The sequence below is a fragment of the Phalacrocorax carbo genome, chromosome 1 (assembly GCF_963921805.1).
Source record: "Phalacrocorax carbo chromosome 1, bPhaCar2.1, whole genome shotgun sequence".
Taxonomy (NCBI): domain Eukaryota; kingdom Metazoa; phylum Chordata; class Aves; order Suliformes; family Phalacrocoracidae; genus Phalacrocorax; species Phalacrocorax carbo.
Genome location: NC_087513.1, coordinates 39949746 through 39972234, shown reverse-complemented (window position 1 = coordinate 39972234; position 22489 = coordinate 39949746). Strand labels below are relative to the sequence as shown.

Sequence of the window (22489 nt, the reverse complement as noted above, 5' to 3'; positions counted from 1 at the left end):
CCTTGTTACTTTCAGAGGAACCATACACATCATCCTTATACTGGGGTCAACGTCTAAGGAGAAAAACTTAAGGAAAGGCTCCCTAAAACTGTGAGTGCACTGCACACTGTTGATAGTCTGGGAACACAAACACTACACAGGAAGAAAGAGTGTGTAAAAATAACAGCTCCTTCTCTTTTCTTCCTGCCATTTTTCATACTTTTAAGGTATTTCAAAATCAAATAAAGAACTCAGTAAACAGTGGCCAGAACTAAAAGATGAGCAGCTTTCCGTATGTGCTCAGACCATGTTAAACCAGGGCTGGTGTAAATACAGAAGAAAGACACTTTCTAAACAAGTAGGAGGATCTTAGATGATGGAGCATTTGATTGTCATTATGGAATAAAGAGTATCTGACCTATTATTTTCTCTTGCTTTGTGGCACTGGCAAAAGCAAGGTAGGCAAATGAGCATTGGTTCATCTTAAAGAACAGGACTTAGCAGGCCAGGAAGACTGTCTTGAAAAAGATCAACATATATTCCCTAATTCATTCAATCCCTGTGAAAAGGAGTCTCCTCTTTCTATACCAGGATATGGGCAAGAGGAAGTCATTCAGCAATAGCAATGACATCCTATCCAGGTCTTAACCACCTGAAAGACAGCATTATTCAGTACAAAACAGGAGATGATAACTGCAAACCACAGTGAAAGACTCATCCAAGAGAAAAAGCTAAGGAAGAATTATCACTGTGCAGACTTCCAAACCGAAATGAGCATTTCTGTGTAAGGCTGCAGTGCACCATGTGAGCACACCTACAGGCTCAACAATTGTCTCCTGTTGAGGTCTCCTCCTTCACACCATCACACAGCATGGATCTACTCTCACACACACAATGCATAGGCAAGAAGTGGAAGTGTCTTATATGTATTCTCTACCTCAGTACTGTCAGTTTTTAAGATTCTAGCATGGCACTAAATTCTGGCTAATGAATTTGATTTTGTATTTAGAAACATGAAAGCTTTCACCAGTATTTCAGCACTTACAAAAACTCTCTCGTAGGCATATTTCATATATGTAATTTCACTCACCTTGCTGGATTTTAACAGAACTGATTTTTTTGATGGCAAAAGACTAGTAGCTCGACTATACCTGCTGTAAGAGACAAAATCTCTTTAACATTCAAATGCTTCAGCAGCTAACAAATGAAAAAGAGACATTTTCAACAAGATATTAATGTCACTTGCTTTTGCAATTTTATAATTTAAAAAGAGAAAGGCACAAGTGTAATCAGATTCATTTTCAAGAACAAAGGCCTCCAGTTAACTCCTTCAGGTGAATGCTATTAAACACTACATTCGATTTCAAAGAAAACTTGGGGAAATTGTTTAGAAATAGGAAATGTTCATCAGTGCCACTGAAGCACTAATGAAGATTGATTCTTGCAGAAGCAGCTCTGCAGATTTCTCTTAGCAGCAATTTCCAAGCTCCAGGGCTGGAACTGGACATAATCTGCCCTTGCTTCATGCAACTGAAGCAATTACAAAGATGACTGCAATTTAACAGACATTTCAAATATTAATTTTGTCAGTGAGTTAAAAAATATGAGGCATTTGCATTTTTTGCACAACTTAAATGCTGGAAATAAGCTGAACTCCACTGTCAAGCAAAGCTTTCACTTCTACCACAGAGACCACTTTACCAATTTCTGTGATAACTATCAGAGAACATTCCAGACAGAGGTACCTGACTTTACTCTCTTCACTGACTGTTGACTTTAAACTGCTCATCCGTTTCAGCCTGGCCAGTTTCCTATTCCACTGTTCCAATTCTTCTATTCTGACTTCAAGATTGTTGGTTAGTTTACAAAGCTGCTTTACAGCACCAACATTCTCCATGAAGATCTGATCCTGAAAAGAAAAGCAATGACAAAAGTATACACAGTGTATTCATCAATCAGATCTAATGAGCAGTAATGAGTACAGAACTCACCTATATTCTTCACTGACTGTTTAAAATGCAAACACAAGTAAATGCAAATGCAAGTAAATGGGATGCACTTATGACTATAAAACCCTTTTGCTAGATTGTAAAAATTGCCTATGTTCAATTGGGAGTAAATTGAAAATGGGGACTTGCGGAAAAATTTGAAGAAGCTAAAGGGCTTTGTAGACCAGAAGTCTCAACTATATTTTAGCTTCATATTGTGTTGCATTTTAAACCTTAGCACTGTCACAACAGAAATCTAGTATTTGATGTGTAGTGCTGCAGCTGAACACAGGTTTCAGAATCCATTAGCAAAACGTACATCCAACCATCCACCTACAGGATTGACTAACCTGGCTCAGACAAGCCAGAATTTCTATCCTTGTTGTACACATAGCGTGACTCACATAGGAATCACTGAGACAGCAAAGGATCCAAACCAGAGGTCAAGCTGTGATGGCATTATATTTTGTTCTCCCCTTCCACATCTCCAGCCTCTTAGAGGAGTCCTTGAAGTTCAAATACCATGATCAGCTCTGCAACTAACACAGTTCAGACACCTTCCATTTACTCCTTCTGAATATTTTACCCAGGAAAAGCCTTCTCTTCTTCTACTTCCTGCTTATCATCTAGGTATCAATCTGCTACTGGAGAAGACCCTCAGTACAACCATCCAGGTAATAAATTTTACCCATTTCTGAGCCAAAAATTGTTACTGATCCACTGCAGGAGCATGGTAACAGCATATTTTCTTTGCTGTATTTGGAGGAACGGCTTTCTCATATTTATGTACAACCAGACTGATGCCATTAAACCTTGGATGAAGCTATTACTGCAGTTAATGTTGCTAAATGTTCCAGTCTAATCAAGTCATGCAGAAGTAAGGCAAAAGCAGGGTTTTGCCTTTTACATTGTAAATGCCACACACACTTTTCTTTTAAAGGTGACTGCATTCCACAAAAAAACAGACAGTATTTTGTATAAACAGAACCAGAGCACAGGTATCGGTGGTAAATTGCAAATTTGTCTATGGCCAGAAGACCAACAGCCTGTTTAACTAAAAAGTGACTTCAAAATAACCTCCTGTGCCTAGAACTGTGAAATGGTTTATACAGTCACTTGCCTTCATATCAATGATATGAGGCAGCTGCCCTTCCCATTCTTTTCAAATCATGCATGAATCTCTTCTAGGCGACTACAACTAGCTGAGAAAATGACTCATCTGGCAAAATGAAAGGATACTTTCTTCGGGAAAAAAGGGCTGATTAGAGTTTTACTGCCTCACTGATGACAAAGTACTAAGCACAGTGTGACTGAAAAGAGAAGAGAGATTCTTGTCCCAAAATAGCATATTTCCACAAGGTTCAGACATTTCTCTAGAAAGGAGCAGAGCCTGGCTCAAATGTGTAATGCAATCAATTAATTTTACAGAGTTCGACAGCTCCAAACAGGTAACTGAAAAAGAAACACAACAAAACCAGCCAGTATCCTGCTTATCTGGAACTAAACTTGGAATATGAGAACAAAGTTCAAGGCCTCATCACAGGCCTAACTGAAAGCAGAGAAATGAAGCACTGTCCATTTACCACTCAAGGTGCTAAGCTATTCCGGAGTTTGGAGCTCCAGACATTTAAAGCAGATGTTCCACCTGGACATCAGATGTTCCAAATCTCTGAATTCAATATACATCTTAAACTGTTAGACACAGCTCTCTCCTGTCCTTGTCACCTCAAAGGTGACAGAATTGACATTCACATGCTCTGCCACAGGTGTTAGGAGAAAGAGGAGAAAGCACAGATTTACCTAACTGTATTAAAACAATGTCAAAGCGTTTGTGAAGTGATCCCAGACCTAGCTAAATAGTCAAGAAAATGCTAAGCATCAGATAAGCCATTACTGTAACAACTTCCTTGGGCCACATCCATGGCAGAATCATGCCCTGCAGGGTGCAACAGGCTTTGTCCGTTTGCTAGGTCAGATCCCTGGGAGACACCCTGGCAAGCGTTGTCTAGAGACCCAAGCGACGGAGGAGAAAGGGAACATGATGGGCCCAGACAGCAGTGCTGTGAGGCACTGTTACAGGTGGGTTTTGTGTGATATTTCAAGCAGAGAGAGATATAAATCAAAAGATCCATTGTCCAACCTAAAAGCTTTGCCAGAAAGAAACCTGACTAGCCCAAAGCAGTTTTGTGGGGCTCAAAAATGCAAATGATGCTGCAGCCATCACACAACATAAACTAGTGTCAGTCTTTAACACCACTGCTCTTCTATGAGCTTCTAGAAATCAGCTAAAGGCTGGAACCCTGACCAAATACAGTGAATTTTCTAAAGGTCTCCTTTTCCACAGTACCTGTAGAAAGTGCTCTTTCCACAGCTTTATTCAAAATGTCTAATTCATGCTTCCTTTATATGGACTACAGACTAGCAGATTTAACCTATGCATTTAACTTATTGTAGCCTAGCAAAGGAAGACAAGTGAAATGCAATATGTTTTATTGTTACTTTCTCCAAGTTTGGTGGTGTAAACTTGTGGGGTTTTTATAGAATAATGAAAGAATGCAGGATTATAATGAATATGGGATTGTGTTCATGACATCATCCAGACAAGACAAGGTTACCAATCTCTAAAACCTCTCTCTTCCCGTAATCAGCTGTAAGCCAGAAAAAGCTGGGAAGTGGTGCTTGACCTGCAGTGAATGACCGCACAACAGAGGGGCTGCTCTCAGCTACGTTGTGGACAAGCGCTGTCTGCAGTCATGCATGACTGGACTGCGTGACTGACAGTCCCTTACAGTCCTATTCCTACAGGAAAAGTAGGGGAAGAGAGGACAATAGACTAAGGCATTGTTTCCAACCTATGAGCATGGTAATTACTTTGTGTGCCATAAAGATTTTATAGTATATGATTCTGAAGTCATAATAAGGACTTCAGATGGCCAAAAAAACCTTCCCACAGAGCACAGAGAGTTAGCATTTGTACTTGGTAAGGAGTGATTACACCAGGATTAGAATAAGGAAGCTTTTATTTAACAAATAGAATGCCATCATCGCTTCATTCACTTCTGGAACACTTAATTAACTTAAACAGTTAAACAAAAAGGAATGTTTTGGAGTCCCACTTGTTGGACCAATGCTATGAAATCGCTATCCACCTTTATTCAGCAAAGTTAGTTTTTTTCCTGTTCTCTTTTATTTTATGTTTAATTATTATTATAATGAGATTTTAATGTAAATACTTTTTGTCATTAAAAGATTCAGCCATTTACTAATACCTGGTGGTTCAGTTTTTCTCAATGATTTGCCAAACACTGTTTTTGTAAATACATGTGGAGGCCTACAGCTTTGTATAAAGCATAATGTGTGTTTATAGCTTTATATAAGAAAGGAACAGTCTAAATACACACCTCTACTTTCTCTCTCAAGACCATACCTTGTCAACCATGAGGAAGTTTTCTATTTTTTCTCCATCATTACAAGAAACATCTCCAACTCCTCTAACGGCTTGAGGTAAAAGCTCCTTCACTTCCTGGGCTATTATTCCTGTTCACAAGATAACATAAACTGAAGTTAGGAAACACAGTGGCATACCATTGACCATGGTTGCATGCTTTGAGTTGACCACCCTAAAAGCTACAGGTAGGGACAAACATGATCTAGAATTTTTCTGTGGTAGGAAAATCCAGGATTTAACAACTTCTTTTTTCCATTCCACAGAAAACAAACAGAAACCTTTAGAATTCCCATTTCTCTGCAATTAGAGCAAAATTGTTTGTGATCATGCACTTCATTTTCACTAAACCTCTGGAAGAATAAGCTACTATCTTTAAAAATTTAAACAGAAGTTGGAAAATTACTAGAAGTACTTAATTATGGCATTTTTGTGTCACAAAAGAAACACAGGAAAGTGTAAAATTGTAGTATCCTAAGAAATGAGGATGAAATAGCAGGGTATTAAAAGGCACTACGGCACAGTGAACAACAGTGGAAGTTAATGGAAAATGGGAACGGAGCTGACAGAATACCTGTTTCATGGGTATTTTTTATTCCCATAACAGATGCAAATTCCGGCTTGTAGTCATATTCCACCAGCCTCATTTGTGTTATTCTTCTCAATTGTGCATTCGTATCAACCTAGTTGGACCGACACCAAGATTCATATGTTGAAATATTAAGAATGGTCACGGCACCTAGGAGTTCATTGAGATAGCAACATGCCTGACATGGCCTCTTGGCCGACCTTTGCATCAAAAAATATGAACAATCCCCGTTAGCAGAGTGCTATTTGTATTTGCATTGCCAGTTACCCTTCCGTCTCACAACTCCCATTTACACAGATATGCCCAGCTTCTATGGTCAGCCTCTTCCAAAGTCCATAGGCGATGGCTCTACAGAGCACAGAGGTACACCCAATTTCTTTAGGCCAGCATTTCAACACACCCAGGATAAAGAAGCTGCCTCACATGTCAGAACAATGATCCACACATGCTGTGGTTGAAACATAAATGCCCTAAATACTCCACAGCCCTCACCTCCCGGATATTCTGTTTTGCTCGGCTGTCAGATGGGTGCATGATTCTGCCCATAACTTTTGCATTTCCGCAGACAACCAGTGCTTCGTCTGGTGCATCTGTGTTAATTCCTACTCGACCGTGACAGACTATTGTCTCTGGAACATGTCCTCGCTGCCATAGTACATCACTGTCATTCTCAAACTGCCCTGGGTTAGACGCCTGGAAGAAAAAATTATGTTTAAAGATATAGTATAGCATAGATACACTATTGCTTATTCCATCAGGAATTCAGGAAAAATGAAATGCCAAATCTTTAATATTTAAATTGTATTCAAGAGCTTTTCTAACACATCAACAGAAAAAAAAAAAAAAAAGAGTGGAGTCACTTCTAAGCGTTTCTACTCATACAACATTGGCCTCATTGATGTTTCCCTTGAATTCTACTTTATTATTGCCTTGAGCTGAATTATCAACGTCCAAAGCTTTCCCAATTTTAATTTTTACATTATGCCACATAACCATTTATTTACCAGCAAACTTTAGCTAAGGCTGGAAATCAGAAAAGAGCAAACTATGCAGAGATTAAACACAGTACAATTCAGAGGTTCATAAGATCCTCTGTAATGTTTAAAATTAAGTCATATTAGAAATATCATGTCAGGGAAACAGAGTCTTTCAAAGAACACAAAAAAACCAATGGAGTGTGTGTAATTAGAAAAGGCATTTGATTTCACTGATTAATTTTGTTAAATTTTTTTTACATTTTGAATCAAGGCTTTAAAATTTGAGTCTGAACAAAAGTATGATCACTATAAGAAGTTTGCACTCATTTAAAGAAGCCAGGCTTTCACAAACCTTTGCAATCTACAAGGCATGGTGCTGTGCACTTACCACTGTTTGCCACAATTAGAGCATGACCTGATATGCCTGATAACCACTACTCGGCTGGTACTTTTGTTATGTTACATTTGAGTGTATAAAGAGCCAGAACGTGCGTTGCTTTCTCTGGCAGTGCATTTGCATAGCTTTGCCACTTTAAGGTAGCCAGTGGCTGGCTCACTGTACCCTGCCACTGAAGCCCTGTCAGACATCTGGAAAATGACTTTTTTATTCCCCAGCTTTTCTGTTGGAAAAACACAGCCTCAAAAGCAGTTTCTTCTGCCTTTCTGCCTTTTGTCTGGAATAGTGGCCAGGTTTGCAAAATCTCATTCCCCTGATTCCTGTTAAAAAACTGTCTCACACACAAAAAAGGAGCTCTCTTCATTGAAATTTCAAAAGAATCTAACATTAAAAATGGTAGAAAAGTGTAAATTTCTAAATCTTACGTAAAAACATATATCTTATAAGGTAACAATAATCCCAAGGATGAATCACACATGAAAATTCAACAGCTTTCCAAAATTAGTAATGAGATGATATTTGTAACACTGCTAGATGCAGAAAGAAATTCAGACAAAAGCAGTATCATGGAAATTAATGGACAAAAACGGAAAAGAAATAAATATGCAGGAATGATACAAACACGTTTCAGTGTCGTGAAATAAAAGAACTCACAGCAACGGCCAGGTTGATAAAACTTCTCAGCAGGGCAGAAAACTACTGAACTCCAAACATTGCTTTCAAAACCCTTTTGCAGCTCCACCCAGAAAGTAGGTCTTGGCCGTATTGCCCTCCAAATACCTAACCATGACTGCAGGAAAAGCCTTTATGACACAAGAGAACAAAAAGTTATGGCCCAGACAAAAAAGGAGCCAGGACTGAAACCATCTGAAAGCCCTCATCTTCCTTTGGAAACCCCTGTGCAACACAACACATATTGGGGATTTGCACTTTTGCTCTCTCCAAACCCAAATGCCAAACCAAGCTGTAATCAAAAGCCTAAGCAGATGATGTGCCACCAAAAAGGACCCCAGAAATGGCCTACAAAAAATGATGCCAGGACTAAAAGCTTTTGACAGCCCTCACCTTTCTTCAGGAACCCCTTCCCAGCCCCACTTAATACACTGGAGCTCTTGGTCTTATTTGACTCTAAAACAAAATGTCAAGCCTATTCCTCATCATAAGCCAAGGACTAGAAATACTCCATGCAAACAAGAAGCAGCTCCTCGGTTGGCCCACACAAAAAAATTCACTGGACTGCAAGCTTCTGGAGGCCCTCACCACCCTTTGCAGCCCCACCACACAGCACCTATGCATTTCCTATCTCTCTAAGCCCTCAACATAATCTTCACCCTAGAAATAACCATATCCCTAGACTATGCCCAGCTGAAGTGTCAACCACCAGCTACTGCTCACACAAAAAATGGGCCAGGACTGAATGCTTTTGGCAGCCCACACCTTTCCTTAGCAGCCCCGTCACAACCCCACTCATGCTGGGGCTCCGTGTTTTCTCTCTCTCTCCTAACCCTAACCCTCCATAGCTCCTGTTACAATAGAGCTCTGGGGCTTTTCTCTCTTCCAAGTCTAACTCTAACTGTAGGCTAAAACTGAGCACTAAAAGGAAAACTTTATGTGGATCAGAGGAGAGAAGAGTAATGGTCATGAGGAAGAGAGACCAATTCTTCCTTTTTCTATTTTGAAACCTGTATTACAACCACCAAATTAAGTGCTGGGACACTCTGGAAACACACTGGAAATGGGCCACTATGGGTCTTAATCTTCCTAGAGCTGCTTGACCTTCTTTCCCTGCATTGTTTTTCATTCTCATCCTCCTTTGAAAATGAAGTGTCTAGACAATGAAAACATTTACCAAATTCCTGGCATGTGCAGGAAATTGTTTCACCTCAAAGAAAAAACAATCTGGAAAAATCAACTTATTTTGTATTGGAATTCACAACAAGCTTTCTTTTTAAACTCTTCTATAGCTCTACTTTTAATGTTTTAAAATCCCAATAATTAAAAGATAAACATACTCATACAATATGCAACTGTAATTTTTTTTCCTCAATCTTTTTGATTCAATGGTAATTTTAATGCCCAAGGATCACACCCCAGTCTCCTGTGAATATCAAAATGGTTTTGTAAATACTCTTCACATCAAAGCAATATAAATTTCTACCTACCCTCACAATGATCTTTTCAGAGACACTTGCAGACAGTAGGTAGAATTGGTCTTGAGAGACAGCATAGAGTCCAACTACCAGCATGAAGTATCTAATTTGAAATTGATTTAATCAAGATAATAATTGAAGTAATGTTGTCTCACAGAAAAAAAAAAAATGTTTTAAATGCAACTGCTATTAGTGATACATAAAAAAATAGCCAGAACATTTTAAAAATATATTCATGTTACAATATGAAAGAAAAAAAATCTTTCCTTCATTCTCAGTATGCTCTTTCAAGAGCCACAGTCACTGAAAATGAACAACGAGTACACTAATTTTGACAAATTTAAGTAACAAAGACTCAGAGATGAAGATCCTTCCTTCCCCAGAAAAAAAATTACCATTATTTGGTTTTTTTGGCTGCCTGATTTCGTCAGCCAACATTCTGGCTGTGATTTCCTGAAACAGTCTCTAACCATGAGGATGAGATATTTTATTTTATTCTGCCATCATTCTGTGACTCTAGGAGAAAGGCCTTTAAGCAGATACCAAGTGTCACAGAATTTTAAATTAAAAAAAAAAAATAATCACAGGATTTGGCCACACTGAAGTTTTTCACAAATGTCAGCTCATTATAAGTAGACCTTGTCTTTTGCACTTCACACACACAGGCCAACTAGCTACAGCAATACCTCTGGTCAGGATTAGGTTTTCCTTTTTTTCTCATATTATTTGCTGTTGTTTCACTGAAATGCAACCTTCCCAGTGTTACTTTAGTTATCTGGTCCCCTGGCAGATCAACTCTGAAATAGAAAAGGAAACAAGATCAGGGAAATAAGCATTTGGAGATCTCCCTGGCTCAAGCCGGATTTCCTCAAACTCATTAGAACAGTTTTGAGAAAAACCGACAAATAAAAAACAGAGGCACACCACTAAAAATGCAGTAACCCTGATTTATAAAAACGCATTAAAAACACAGTAACTATGTCAAGGAGATACACAAACAGCATGAAGCACCAGCGCGGGGAAACTGTTCTTAGTAATAGGAATCTTGTGTTTCTTGGTCTGTTTGTACATACTCTTGAATGTAATAAAACCGTATGTGTTCCATACGATGGGTATTTTTTTGCTTGCCAAGGGTAACATTCTTATTACTGGATCTGAATTTCCACACTAAAATAAATACATTTTACTGCTTGTCTCTTCACCTAATTTTTGTGTCTGGAAATATAGAATATAGACCTATGTAATACATAGTGGCACTGCTCCTGTAAGTGATAAATAATATAAATAAAGAGTTTGCATGGAGAAAAGAACAGTCCACCAACTGCGTCCTCATCTGGTATAAATGAAAACTACACCATCATCACCCATGAAACAATTTACACCCAGAAACTATTCTTCAGTATGCAAAAGGAAGAAAAATACCTTGATAGAGGTATTTCAGCAAAAACCGAGCTCTTCTCCCAAACTCAAAGTTAATTTTTGCAGACTATATATTGCAGCCTTTATCTCAGCAGTGTCCTGTCAAACTTGACTCTGTCTTATCTTTTTCTGTTTTAAGGTTTATTTAATTATTTATAAAGAACAGCAGAATTATTTATAGAGAACAGCACAGCTCCAGCAGAAGACACTTATGCCAGAAGAACAAACATTGCCTCTGCCAGTGAGTTAAGATGCAGAAGAATGGCAGAGAGTTCCAGGGAGAAGCTGCATGTATGTTTCTAGCAGAGGCACACTCCCCCTTAAAACCACTGCAAATACATCTCACGCCCGTGTAGAACAGGAACATTACTGACATTTCTTAAGACAGGAAATGCATCTGCCATACAGCTCTGAGCACCATACAATAGTGTTGCTGGCTGAATATAAATAGTTTGGATAGGCATACTTAATGCATTTGTAAAGCTGCTATAAATATTTCTTAACGAAGGAAGACCAGGTATATATTACTACTGTCATTCTATGTACACACCCAGAATGGTATGTGGATAAAGATCAGAAGACTGGCTTAGAGCTACTCTAATTTTCCAGAAACAAGTGGTCACATTTCTGACCAATCAAGTATTAAAAAAAGCAGAATAAATTTCTCAAAATTCTTACTTAACAGGATGGAAAGTTTTTTTGCTTCGATCTGACTGAGACTGTTCAATAGCAATTGTTTGATTTGGAGCTTCCACCTATAAAGAAAAAAGAATTGTCAAAAATAACAAGAATATTGAATCTTCAATTACATACAATTTGCAACAGAAATTAATAGGCAAACTGTGTCTGAAACAGTTACATCTCTCATTTTTCATGGAACTGAATGGAAAGTAACATGGGAATTGATTCCTGATCAATTGACACCTGGCAGTTCCAGCTAGTCTGAAGTCCCAAATGATTCTGTGGATATAATTTGAAAGGAAAAGGGGGGTGGGGGGAAACCAAACAGGAAAAGTCATGCATTAATTCGCAAAAGAAAAATTGCTTTCTGAATCTATACTGTTATTGGGTCATTCTATCCCAAAGTACAAATGTAGGTATTTAACATGAGAACTGAACCTATGCAAGGTAGTTCTGTAAGTTATTTTACTGTAAATTTCCATACCATTCTGGACTGGTACCAAGCAGCACTTTGCTTTAGATGGGAATAGATGACAGCTAATGATCAGCTAATTTCTTCTGCATTAGAATGCAGTAAGCAAAACTGGTAGTAACTGCCTTGTAAAACAGCTACATGGGTTTTTTTTAATCACTGAATTTTGGTAGTAAGTATAAAACCTGGTAAAATCTTTCAGAAAGATTGAAATCGCTTACTACTTTTGCATATGGAAGCTTGTGGACCGATATTGGCTGGGAAGAATTTGGTTCTTAAAATTAAAATGGAAAGCATGGCAAGAAGAAATAGGGACATTTTGTTGGCATGTGAATTGTTCAGGGAAAACAGATTTTATTCTTTTTCTTTGCTTTGTGAATTGCTTTCTTCAACACATCTTTTTCACCAATGCGTGGACTGGCCACTTACACACCAGATGATGCCCCTGCACTGCCCGCAGAGGGAACAAAATTTCAGCCGAAGAGAGGGAAGTCAGTGAAACCAGGGCAAAGAGGCAAACATGATGTCTTTCAGCATATATCAGCACAAGCATCCATAAAACATCACTTTTTTTTTGCACAAGAGTTCCACACAGAAGATCCTGGTAACTTAAAAGAGTCAAAAATGACTAAGAAAAGACTTAATTTCAACTAATATGAATTGGTATGGATAATCACAAAGTAACTTGTTAAAAGTAATAATCACAAAGATGAGAAATGCTTGCCTTTATTCCAAAAGTTTTCAAATAATACTTTTCTATTGGTTTCCCCCCCAGATGACTTTTGACATATTTTGGATGACCAGCGATTCCAATATGGACTGTGATTTGGAAATGATTCTTCTTCTGGCATACGAAGGCATCATCTGTTGCTGAAAAATTAAATCCTTTATCTGTGACAATGTGATATCCTACAGCAGGTCTACAAAAAAAAATAAAAAGAATAGCAACATTAAGTAAAGGCATATTTGAGTGACATCTTGAGTTCCTATTTTTTATGTGGTCTGAAAATCCATGTGATTTTTACTGGCAAAATGGGAGCCAAAATACAACTTTACAATCACCGCTTCTACCAGTACTTTCCTCTTAGCCTCTTAGAGGTGTAAAAATGAAAATGCATATAAAGTCTACTCTAATTCTACTCTGACTCATGAAATGTTTGGAAACCAGAGGTGGAGAAGCTTACATAATCCTCACTCACAAATCTGGTATAAAGGAACTCTGTTCGCCTAAAAGCACAACCAAACTTTTGAGTGTATTCAAGCACTCATTATAACATTTTTACAAACAACAGAGCTGAACTAGTGCTGCAGACAACGTGCTAATGAGCCAGCAAGATTCCCTGTTTTGTTCCCAAATTCCCACACCAAGTGCTTGTCCAGAAGCTGCTGGGATTCCTATAAGGCTTTACTCAGGCTAAAAGAAAAGCTATGGATACTGACCCTCTGGCCAGGTAACTATAAAACTCTTCTTTATAATGTCCAACCTACCCCAACTAAGGAACCCCTATTCTCTTTACTCAAGGGGCTAATTTGTCACCCAAAGAGAAAGAGTATTCTGTCCTTATGATTCACAGCAAACGCAGAAAGGTATCAAAAGTTCTTTCTAAAAGAGCCAGTGAACTCACTATCCCAACAATGTTTCTATTCCTCTGATTTAAGTGATGGATAATTCTGAAATAATAGGACTACACGGCAAAGTTCTCTTACACGGGCATTGGCTTTTCTTGCTAATGAAATTTTGATAATTATGACCTCGTCTGATGCTACTGAGAACCTCTCATTAACACAATTACTGAAGATGGCTTTTCAGAACTTATCCATTCATTTTCACATTATTATTTGGAAAAATCAAAATGTACAGACTTTACAAGAAATGTACAGACTTTATCATCTTTTCATAAATTATGAACAAAAGGCCCCTTTCAAACAATCACTGATTATACATAACAGGAAATAAAGAGAAAACTACTTAGTAACTACTTCAAAATTACTAAATCATGTGCTAATTTATATTTAAAATTTTAATGAAGTGTCTACCATCTCCTCAAACCAAAGAAGCAAAACTTCTTCAGTTTCTTCCTGCAACTGGTAATTCTTTTTACTTACATAGGAAATGTGTGTATTTCATTGTCGGGAAAGGAATAGTTTTTCCAATTTAGGAGTGAAGCAAGTTCATTGGCTGATATTCTTAAAGCAATTTCAGAGTATTTGCTTAAACACAGGCAAGCAGATTGAGAAGCAAAAGGAAAAATCTCCATTTCTCCAAGTTGAATTGTTTGGAACAATGACTCCCAAAGAGGAATTTAATGTTTATCATCTTTTGAGTACACCATTTCGAGTAATTAAGAGCAAATACATATTTTGATCTGACTGCACACAGAATGGTCAGTCTTACCAAACAGTACAGTAAAACTTGGAAGAACTTCTAGGTAGCAAGGAATATCCCTGTCACGCAAGCATCCCTACTAGAAATACACTTCGAATTCATCTTTCTATTCAGAATTTGAGTCTTCAGACAGCATCTCTGGAATAAAGTCCTACCACTCACAATAGTAATGGGGCAAGGGGCTAAGAAAGTGCCAGGTAGACACAACATAGGGCATAATTAATAGTAGAGTAACCTTTTCTAATGAATCTACTTCAGATAACAGCATTTTGTTTTGAAAATGAAATAATCAAAAGGTTAAAATACTGGATTAATAAAATGGAAAATAATAGTTAACCTTAGAAATGCCCTTAAAGTGGGTGCAGCAATTTCAAGGTACAGGACCAATCCATCTACACTAAGCAGTGATAAGCACAAGGTTCTTCTGAGGCTAACAGAATAAAGGATCACTACTCAGAAAATCTGTGCACTGTGCCGTAATTACAGTCCATCTTGGAACAAAGGCACTGCCATTGACCTCACTTAAAAGTAGCACTGACTTCCTCTGCAAATAAGATCTCAATCTCCTTCCATGGTAACGGTAACAGTATGTGTATTTGGATGCTTTAATGCTCAGCATCACACTGTCTTTGTTGAAACAACCCACCAAGAAATACAAGTCTGGAAGTTAAATTTTAAATGTATGGGAACCAACAAGTAATTGGGTTGTGGCAGGAAAGCAATCTCCCACCGTCAGCTCACAGCTCTAATGTAGTCTTTGACTGAAAGCGTAACAGGAGTTGGAAACCACTTTCATTTAGAGTGACAACTCACATGACAAACACAGCTGGAGGTTTCTTGGCCCATCCAGCTCCCAAGGAATAGAAAGATATGGGCGCTCAGCTGTCTGCTCTCTTGTCATGTCAATACCTTCTGAGAAGGGTTGCGTGGGGCACAGTAAGATGTGTATTGCCCCTGTCACGCTGTGCACAGACAGGGAACGTCAGTGTCCAGCAATGACATTGATACACTCCAAACTCCCATGAGTGCTTTTAGCAGGTTAGGCTAGAGGGAAATTAAAATTTACTATGCTATTTAAGCCCTGTGGAGACAGTGACAAATTGTTTGCACCAGTCCTGGGGAATAAACCAGACACTGTACAAGGGCTTTTGCTAAAAGGGATCATTCACTAAATGCTAGAACGGAGAAAACCAGGGACATAAAGTGAACTTGGAATAACCTTTGCCAGATCACGTGGCAAATAAATTGTTCACAGTTCTGATTTATACAGGAAAACTCTAAATCTTTGACTAATCAGTTGCACATCATATATATGTCTATAGTTATTAAGACTTAGGTTATATGAGCCCAGAAGTAATACAGGTATCTTCTATTTCCATTTTTCTTGAACGTTTTAGGCCATTAGCGGGAAAGGTGCCATATGCTCAATGTGACAAAAGAAATCAAAATTAACAGGTATTTTAAGTTAAACTCACTTTTCTTTTGCCCCTAAATCCCTGAAGGGAAATCAGAAAACCTGGCATGAAGTTCTGCTTATCTCATACATCTGCAGATTCATATTCCATCATGCCTCCTATACCTCCTTCTCCAGTCTTTTTTTCAGGAAGAGCAAGGGATGCCAAAAAAGCCTACAAAACTACAGTACCGGGGAGGGAAAGACGACCAAGAAACCACTTTTTCCAAGTGCAAACATCAGTGCTTACAGTTTTTCATAATTAGAGTTAAATAAGCTGTTCCACTGAGAAGTTTGATATGGTTGCCATGTTAGAGCTTGACAGCGTTTCTCCAAAGCTGCGTTTTGCCCATCACTGTCATATTCTTGCACTTCAGCAGCACAATCCTTAACAGTTGCTGTAGAGAGATAGTGACAATTCAGTTATTACTTTTGTGACTGGCCAAAAATCCCGCATAAACATTTTTATAAATGTATTTACATATATATACATACATGTAAAACACAAATATATTGCATATATATTTAAATCTGATTGTCCTTTGCAGTTATTCCAAAATATTTTGTTATATTCTTTTGCCCTAGACAACAAATTTTTCAGCTTTCTTGATTTGCAAAATATTATACAAGTGCCCTTCCTATTTTTATTCTCTCTAAGAGGATGGGTAGTTCCCCTTGGGGGGAGGGGGGGGGAGGGGTGGGGAGATCTAAGCATTTTACCATAAATCTGCAACACTGCAAGAAGGAATTAAGCAAAATAATTACATATGCTTCCCATTCTCTTTACTACAGGTTTAAACTGAATATACTCCAACTCACTTTGAGAGGTACTTCATTCCAGAGCAGGCGGCACAGTTTTCCAATAGCAAGCACATTCACCGCTATATCTGTTTGACTGGTTAATGCTTCCTGACTATACATTATAGCATTCTGAGATAGACAGGCTTAACCATAATTCTCTGAGATATTATACATTTTATGAAGATAGAGGAGAATGTGATAAGAGAGACAGATAAATGGAATGCAGTAAGGACAGGAAAAAATATGTCATTGAGCATATAAACTAAGATCCATCCACAGCCAGCAGTAGCACAGTAAGAGCCTACAGAACCATTTCAGGCCCAAGCTTCATCTGCAAATCCCCCCTTCTGACACACAACAAAGGGAAAATATATAAAAGGGGGAAAAAAAAACACAGTAAAGAAATTCACACCTCATTTCTAAATGATCCCCATGCCATTTTTACCAACAGTTGTGTTCTTTTTCCAACAGTATGCGTGTCTCAGATTTTTTTTAACAGTGACTCCCAAGGAAATCATATTTCAACCTGTGTCTTTCGGTATTAAAAACAGAAATAGCAATTTTAGACACAGAAGTGTCTGCTCATCTTCTCTTTACAGCAGTGGTAGACTTAGAGGACTAGTCATAATTGAGCACCACTGATCAAATGAAAGATACCAAAGGATAAGTCACCTGTTAAATCCTGTTGCTACTCATTAAAAGTGATCTAAAAGATGGATTTAATGCTTAAAAATAACTTACTCTGAAGAAATAACAAGCAACTCAGATTTTCCACTAACAGACAAGGGTGAAATTCCTCAGATAAACTGTTCATTACAAACTTCGTTCACAGACAGCCTCATGCTTCATAGAAGATGATCCATTTCTGTACGTGCCTGATAAGCTTTTTTGTATCAATTGGTATAAGCTTAGCATTTTCACCTTGATAGAACAATGAACCAAATTAATTTGGGGAAGGGGAGGGGAAGAACACACAGCTTTTACAAAGCTTGCGCATGGATACACTTTGTAGAAAAAAATATGGAATTGAGATGATAAAGGGAAACTGCAATCTGTTTGCTCATCCACCACATTAATTCCCTGTTAAGCTGACCCAAGATGGTTTCTTTGCCCAGTCAATTTAGCGCCAAGCAGAGTCAGCAGAGTATGGTATCATCTGTGTGCTGCAGGCTCGCACACGGAGAAAGGCAGAATATTTTGCCCAGAGAATCCTCAGGAAATACAAACCTCTAATGTTTCTTTGCTCTTTGCCAAATATAAATAGGTTTTAAAAAACACTGAAAAGGTAAATTTCTCCAAACCTGGTAGTGGAGTACAGACTGTTAATATCACTACCTTCTCAGAGCCAGCAGGAGCTCTGCTCTTGAAGTATTTACTTCTCTATGGTATGAAACATGAAATTTCATCTTCACACAGTTGCTTACCTTGTCTGGAGTCCTGGGACTGGACTGAAGAATCAGTGGCATCTCCTAGTAATTGTGAGAGCTTCCTTTTTTTTCCTGATGCTGCAGAAATACTTTTTTAAAAACACACGTTGCATTACTCATTTATACAGATATTGCAGAATCATAACAAGAAATACCCAGGTATCTCATTCTAACTCTATTGTCACCCAAATTCTGATTTGCTGGGGAAGGGGGATGGAATTGCTGTTGGCTTTTTAAAAATGTATTACACAATTTTTCCTTCCAAAACATAAATTAGTTTATTTTCTTTTTATTTCATATGAATAGAGAATTTTATCTCTTTTTAAAAATTTACACAGTGCATACGTGGCATGGTTTTATTGTCTCCTGGCATTTGCATTAAAATCACAGCTTTGTCTTAAATAATTATCTTAAATCATGCTTTATCTTAATTACCTTAATTATCTTAAATCACGCTTTATCTTAAATAAAGCGTGAACTCACTTTCCTTCTTATACTGAAAACACTAGTAACAGTTAAACTACTGTGTTAATGAAGAGGTCTCAAGGGGCAGTCGATGGGTAAGAGTTTTCCCCTTTTACAGAAACTGAGGTTTCAAAAAATGCTCCTTTGTGCAACAGGGAAAAAAACCTTATTCCAAAGTTTTGATATTCTAAAATGTAAGACAGAACATTCTGACAGATGCTCACTCCTTCTGGATGTGGGTAAAAAACAAGCCAAACTCTAGGTCTCAGTCAGGCCTGGTAAGTACTCAAACTATGGTTTCTCCATGAGCAGAAGAAAAGCGTGCCCACCACATTGTTATTCTTTTTCTGGGTTTGTTCAAAAGTTCCACATTTAGTTAAGAAGTATTTTGTATCTTAAGTTCCAATAACTAAAGTATTACCTCAAAAAATAATATGACTTTGACTAACTGGCACTTTCTACTGGAAAACAAACAAACAAAGAACACAAATAGCTTCACTGAGAAACCCAGGCGCAGCTTCCTTCCCCCACATCACACATAACACATAATTGAGCTCTGTACAGAAGAGGAGACGGGGACAGAGCATCTGCAAGCCCAGGCTTCACACTGACGAATTCACGTTTCTCTCCCCACAGCCAGGGAGGTCCCCCTCTGGTACGCGTCAGTCAATTCACTCTTACTAGGTATCATGGTTGGATGCTTGCACTAGCCAGTGTATTTTAAATAATTAAGCAACCACAACATGCTGGAGGGTGAATATGGCAGACGGCATATGAACGGCTTCAAACACACAAAAACAATTCACTTGTGTACACACATATGACAATATATTTTTTTCTCTCATGCCACTTGTCAGAACACTTAACAGATCCTTACGGGCAAATCCCTGCAATAGGTATTGCAAAATGCCTGAATGTTTTTATAATCCAGTTATAAAGCACCTGTTGATCCCTCTTTCACCTTCTAATGTTTTTCAATTTTTAAACCATTTCTACTTCCAACCTGAACTTCAATCAACATGTTTAAAGCACCCTCAATCACAAGTGTCTCAAAAATGTCTAAACACTGCCATCCTGTGGAAAACCCTACACCCACCGGGATTTTACACCAGTCTTAGACCATGTCTTCCACCAGCTCTACTTTTTCTTTTTTGTATCTGTTTCATCCTTTGTATAAAAGCTTTATCATTTACCCAGAAATCTGAGATGCATTTGGCTGAAAATATGAATAATTAAAACCCAAACAGCTGGAGGATGTAGAATTATTCCAAGGAGTCACAGCATTTCCTGTATTCAGACGGCAGCCTTGGGGGATGCTGCAGGGATGCCCGCTGGCGCTGGGGTCAGAGGAAGTCTCCAGGAACCTGCAGGGAAGCTTGCTGGGTGCCACAGCAGATGGGCATGGGAGCGGAGGCTGCAGCCCACTGGGCCATGTAGCATCATACCATGTGGCTGCAAGAAGCAAACAGACAAGAGAGTAAGGAGAAAGAAGAGGAGCTGGAAACCTTCCTATGAGTTTGGGAGAGGCAGGATTCAAGTGACCTACTCTGGAGCTGTGGCGGAGAATACGGTTCCGATCCAGAGTCTGGTGGGGAGTCTGGCAACTGGCTTTGCCTAGAGATAAAAAGAAGATATTTTAATTTTTACTGGGAGGAGACATGGAGGACAACCACAAGGCAATGCTGAAAGCAGCAGAGGACCACCAAGCTATTGGCAAGGGTCTTCAGGATGCATTGCTCATTGTGGTTGCTGCCCCTTCTCACAGGGCCAACATCACTTGTGCTTGGTCAGACCATCTCCTATGGCCCTCCACCTCTCCCCCATGCAGGGAGGTACCAGCTCTTGCCCAAACCCCCCTCCAGGACCCACTGACTTCAATCCTCCTTCTTTCCCATTAGCCATTCTTCAGTTACCTCCAGGCACACCAGCAACTCTGAATACACAGAACTCACACAGGCCTAGAACTCATTCTTTCTAGGGCATATATTAAAGATCTAAAGCATCTTTGTCCACTAACTGTAGCCAATTTCTTAAGACTTCAGTTTGGCCAAAGCACTCTCAGCCACCATCAGATGTCAGCAGGTCCCATTTTAGCCCTAACATACCAGAGAGGCAGCCCAAGTGCGGAGGGGAGCAGGAGCTGCTGCACAGATGGGAAGGGCATTTGCCCAGTTTGAAACAAGAGCTTTTACAAGCTGACCAAAAAGATTTGGAAATGTAAGCTGGAGCTTAACCCCGCCACCACCACCGACAGTGGGAGGGACCAAGTGTGAGGAGCGGAGGAGTCAAGGTGGGTAGGAAGGAGGGAGAAGTGCTCAGTTTAAATTGAGTCTCCAAAAGGCAGAAACTGGGGGAAGGAAGGATGTTTTCCTAAATGTGTAATTGTTTATCTTCTCTTTTCTTAATACAGGAGTAACAAATTAAAAAATTAAATTGGTAACAAAGTAAAAATTTCTTGACTCTAAGCTCTCTTGCCCAAAACAAAGGGTGCTCACAAAGTGCAGATCCATGCAGCGCCCCATGTAGTACCTTCATCTGACAGCTTCCATGTCACCTGCCATGAAAACACCTGCTGAGTAACACTGTGCTGTGCCAAATTCAGGCAGAGCTGGGTTGCTTTCCAGGTGGAGCTAAATAAGCAAGAGGTCTTCTCCCAGTTCACATCTTATGTACTGGAAAGGAGGGCCACCTCCACACACCTCCACAACAACTCCTCAGGATTGTTGGCAATCAGCACTGCACAGGAGGAATGCCCTTGGCACCCTCGTGAGGCAAGGTCCCAGCACAGCTCGGCGCCTTCAGCCCCCGGTGGGAACATCACAGGGAGCAAGTGCAGAAGCATAGGGACTACAAGATGGGAAGGCGGTTACGCTCACACAGTCATTACAAGAGCCAGAGACTGGAGGCATGACAGAGGAATCCTGGATGGGAACCAAGAAATTCCACGTGATCCATAGCCACCTCTTTGCCAAACCCCATAGCCAAGCAGGAGAGATTTATGTTTTAACACCCCTGCTCGGAGAGGTCATTGTTGAAGGCCAAACAACTTAAGCGTGCTCTGTGATTTTTAGTGCTTGCCATTTTTTTGTTACTCGAACAGGTAAATCTCTGAAAATACAACCTCTTCTGATTCCTTTCTAAAGAATGTCACACACACTGCTCTGTACAAGAACATGCCAGCCTGTATTTTACTGTGCAGTTTTCTCCTGATTTTCAGGCAGGAAGTGAATGTTTCCTTGTGTGCAGCTGATGCTAGGAGCTTTGGTCTCAGCTTGTCTCCAACAGCTCAGCCCATTTTCATGCCTGAGGTTTGAAAGAAGGTTCTTGGTTATTTACTCTTGGGTATATATGCTTGATTATATTGTATGATATCTGCCTGTGACACTCTGTTTTGCTTTCACACTTACAGCGTGTGTCCTACCAGACATTGTGTAAAGGATTACTCTCAGAGCGAGAGCTGGAACTACACCACAGTTTAAGCCAGACCAAGTCCTCCATGAGTAGGTCTCAGCAACAAGCAGGTGTTCCCATGCTATGTAGCAAAACCACTTCATTCCTTCTGCATTGAAAATAGGAGCATCCTAAGTCTACAGCAGACCACTACAGAGAGGCTATGCTTCTGTCTCCTGTCAGTTGAGGGTACAGGCCTGTCACGTCTCCTGCTTTATTTCAAGTTTTCCAGTCCTTCATGATGGTGTTTTCAAAGTGGCTTAAGGGAGAGAAAATGCTATGCCATCTCACTGCCATTTAAAGAAACTACAAAAGGTTCCTCCAATAGATTAGGACACCTTCAGATGCACCCAAGACCTTGGTGGTTACAGCACCCTTCTCACTGCATTCTGTATTGCACGTGCCATTAT

At 39.2% G+C, this 22489-nt stretch overlaps 1 protein-coding gene across 1 annotated transcript in view; it reads right to left on the bottom strand.

Annotated features, from left to right (window-relative positions):
* The window catches only part of MYRFL (myelin regulatory factor like), a 45565-nt gene that overhangs the window by 14209 nt on the left and 8867 nt on the right, over positions 1-22489 (bottom strand). Inside the window, exons 3-15 of the mRNA XM_064456545.1 lie at positions 20176-20243; positions 19823-20081; positions 18162-18253; positions 16187-16334; positions 12822-13017; positions 11623-11699; positions 10212-10322; positions 9538-9628; positions 6494-6694; positions 5987-6095; positions 5395-5504; positions 1725-1888; positions 1070-1133 (exon numbers count right to left, since the gene is read on the bottom strand). Coding sequence (XP_064312615.1) covers positions 1070-1133; positions 1725-1888; positions 5395-5504; positions 5987-6095; positions 6494-6694; positions 9538-9628; positions 10212-10322; positions 11623-11699; positions 12822-13017; positions 16187-16334; positions 18162-18253; positions 19823-20081; positions 20176-20243 — 1690 coding nt within the window. The remainder of the gene's footprint in view (positions 1-1069; positions 1134-1724; positions 1889-5394; positions 5505-5986; positions 6096-6493; positions 6695-9537; positions 9629-10211; positions 10323-11622; positions 11700-12821; positions 13018-16186; positions 16335-18161; positions 18254-19822; positions 20082-20175; positions 20244-22489) is intronic.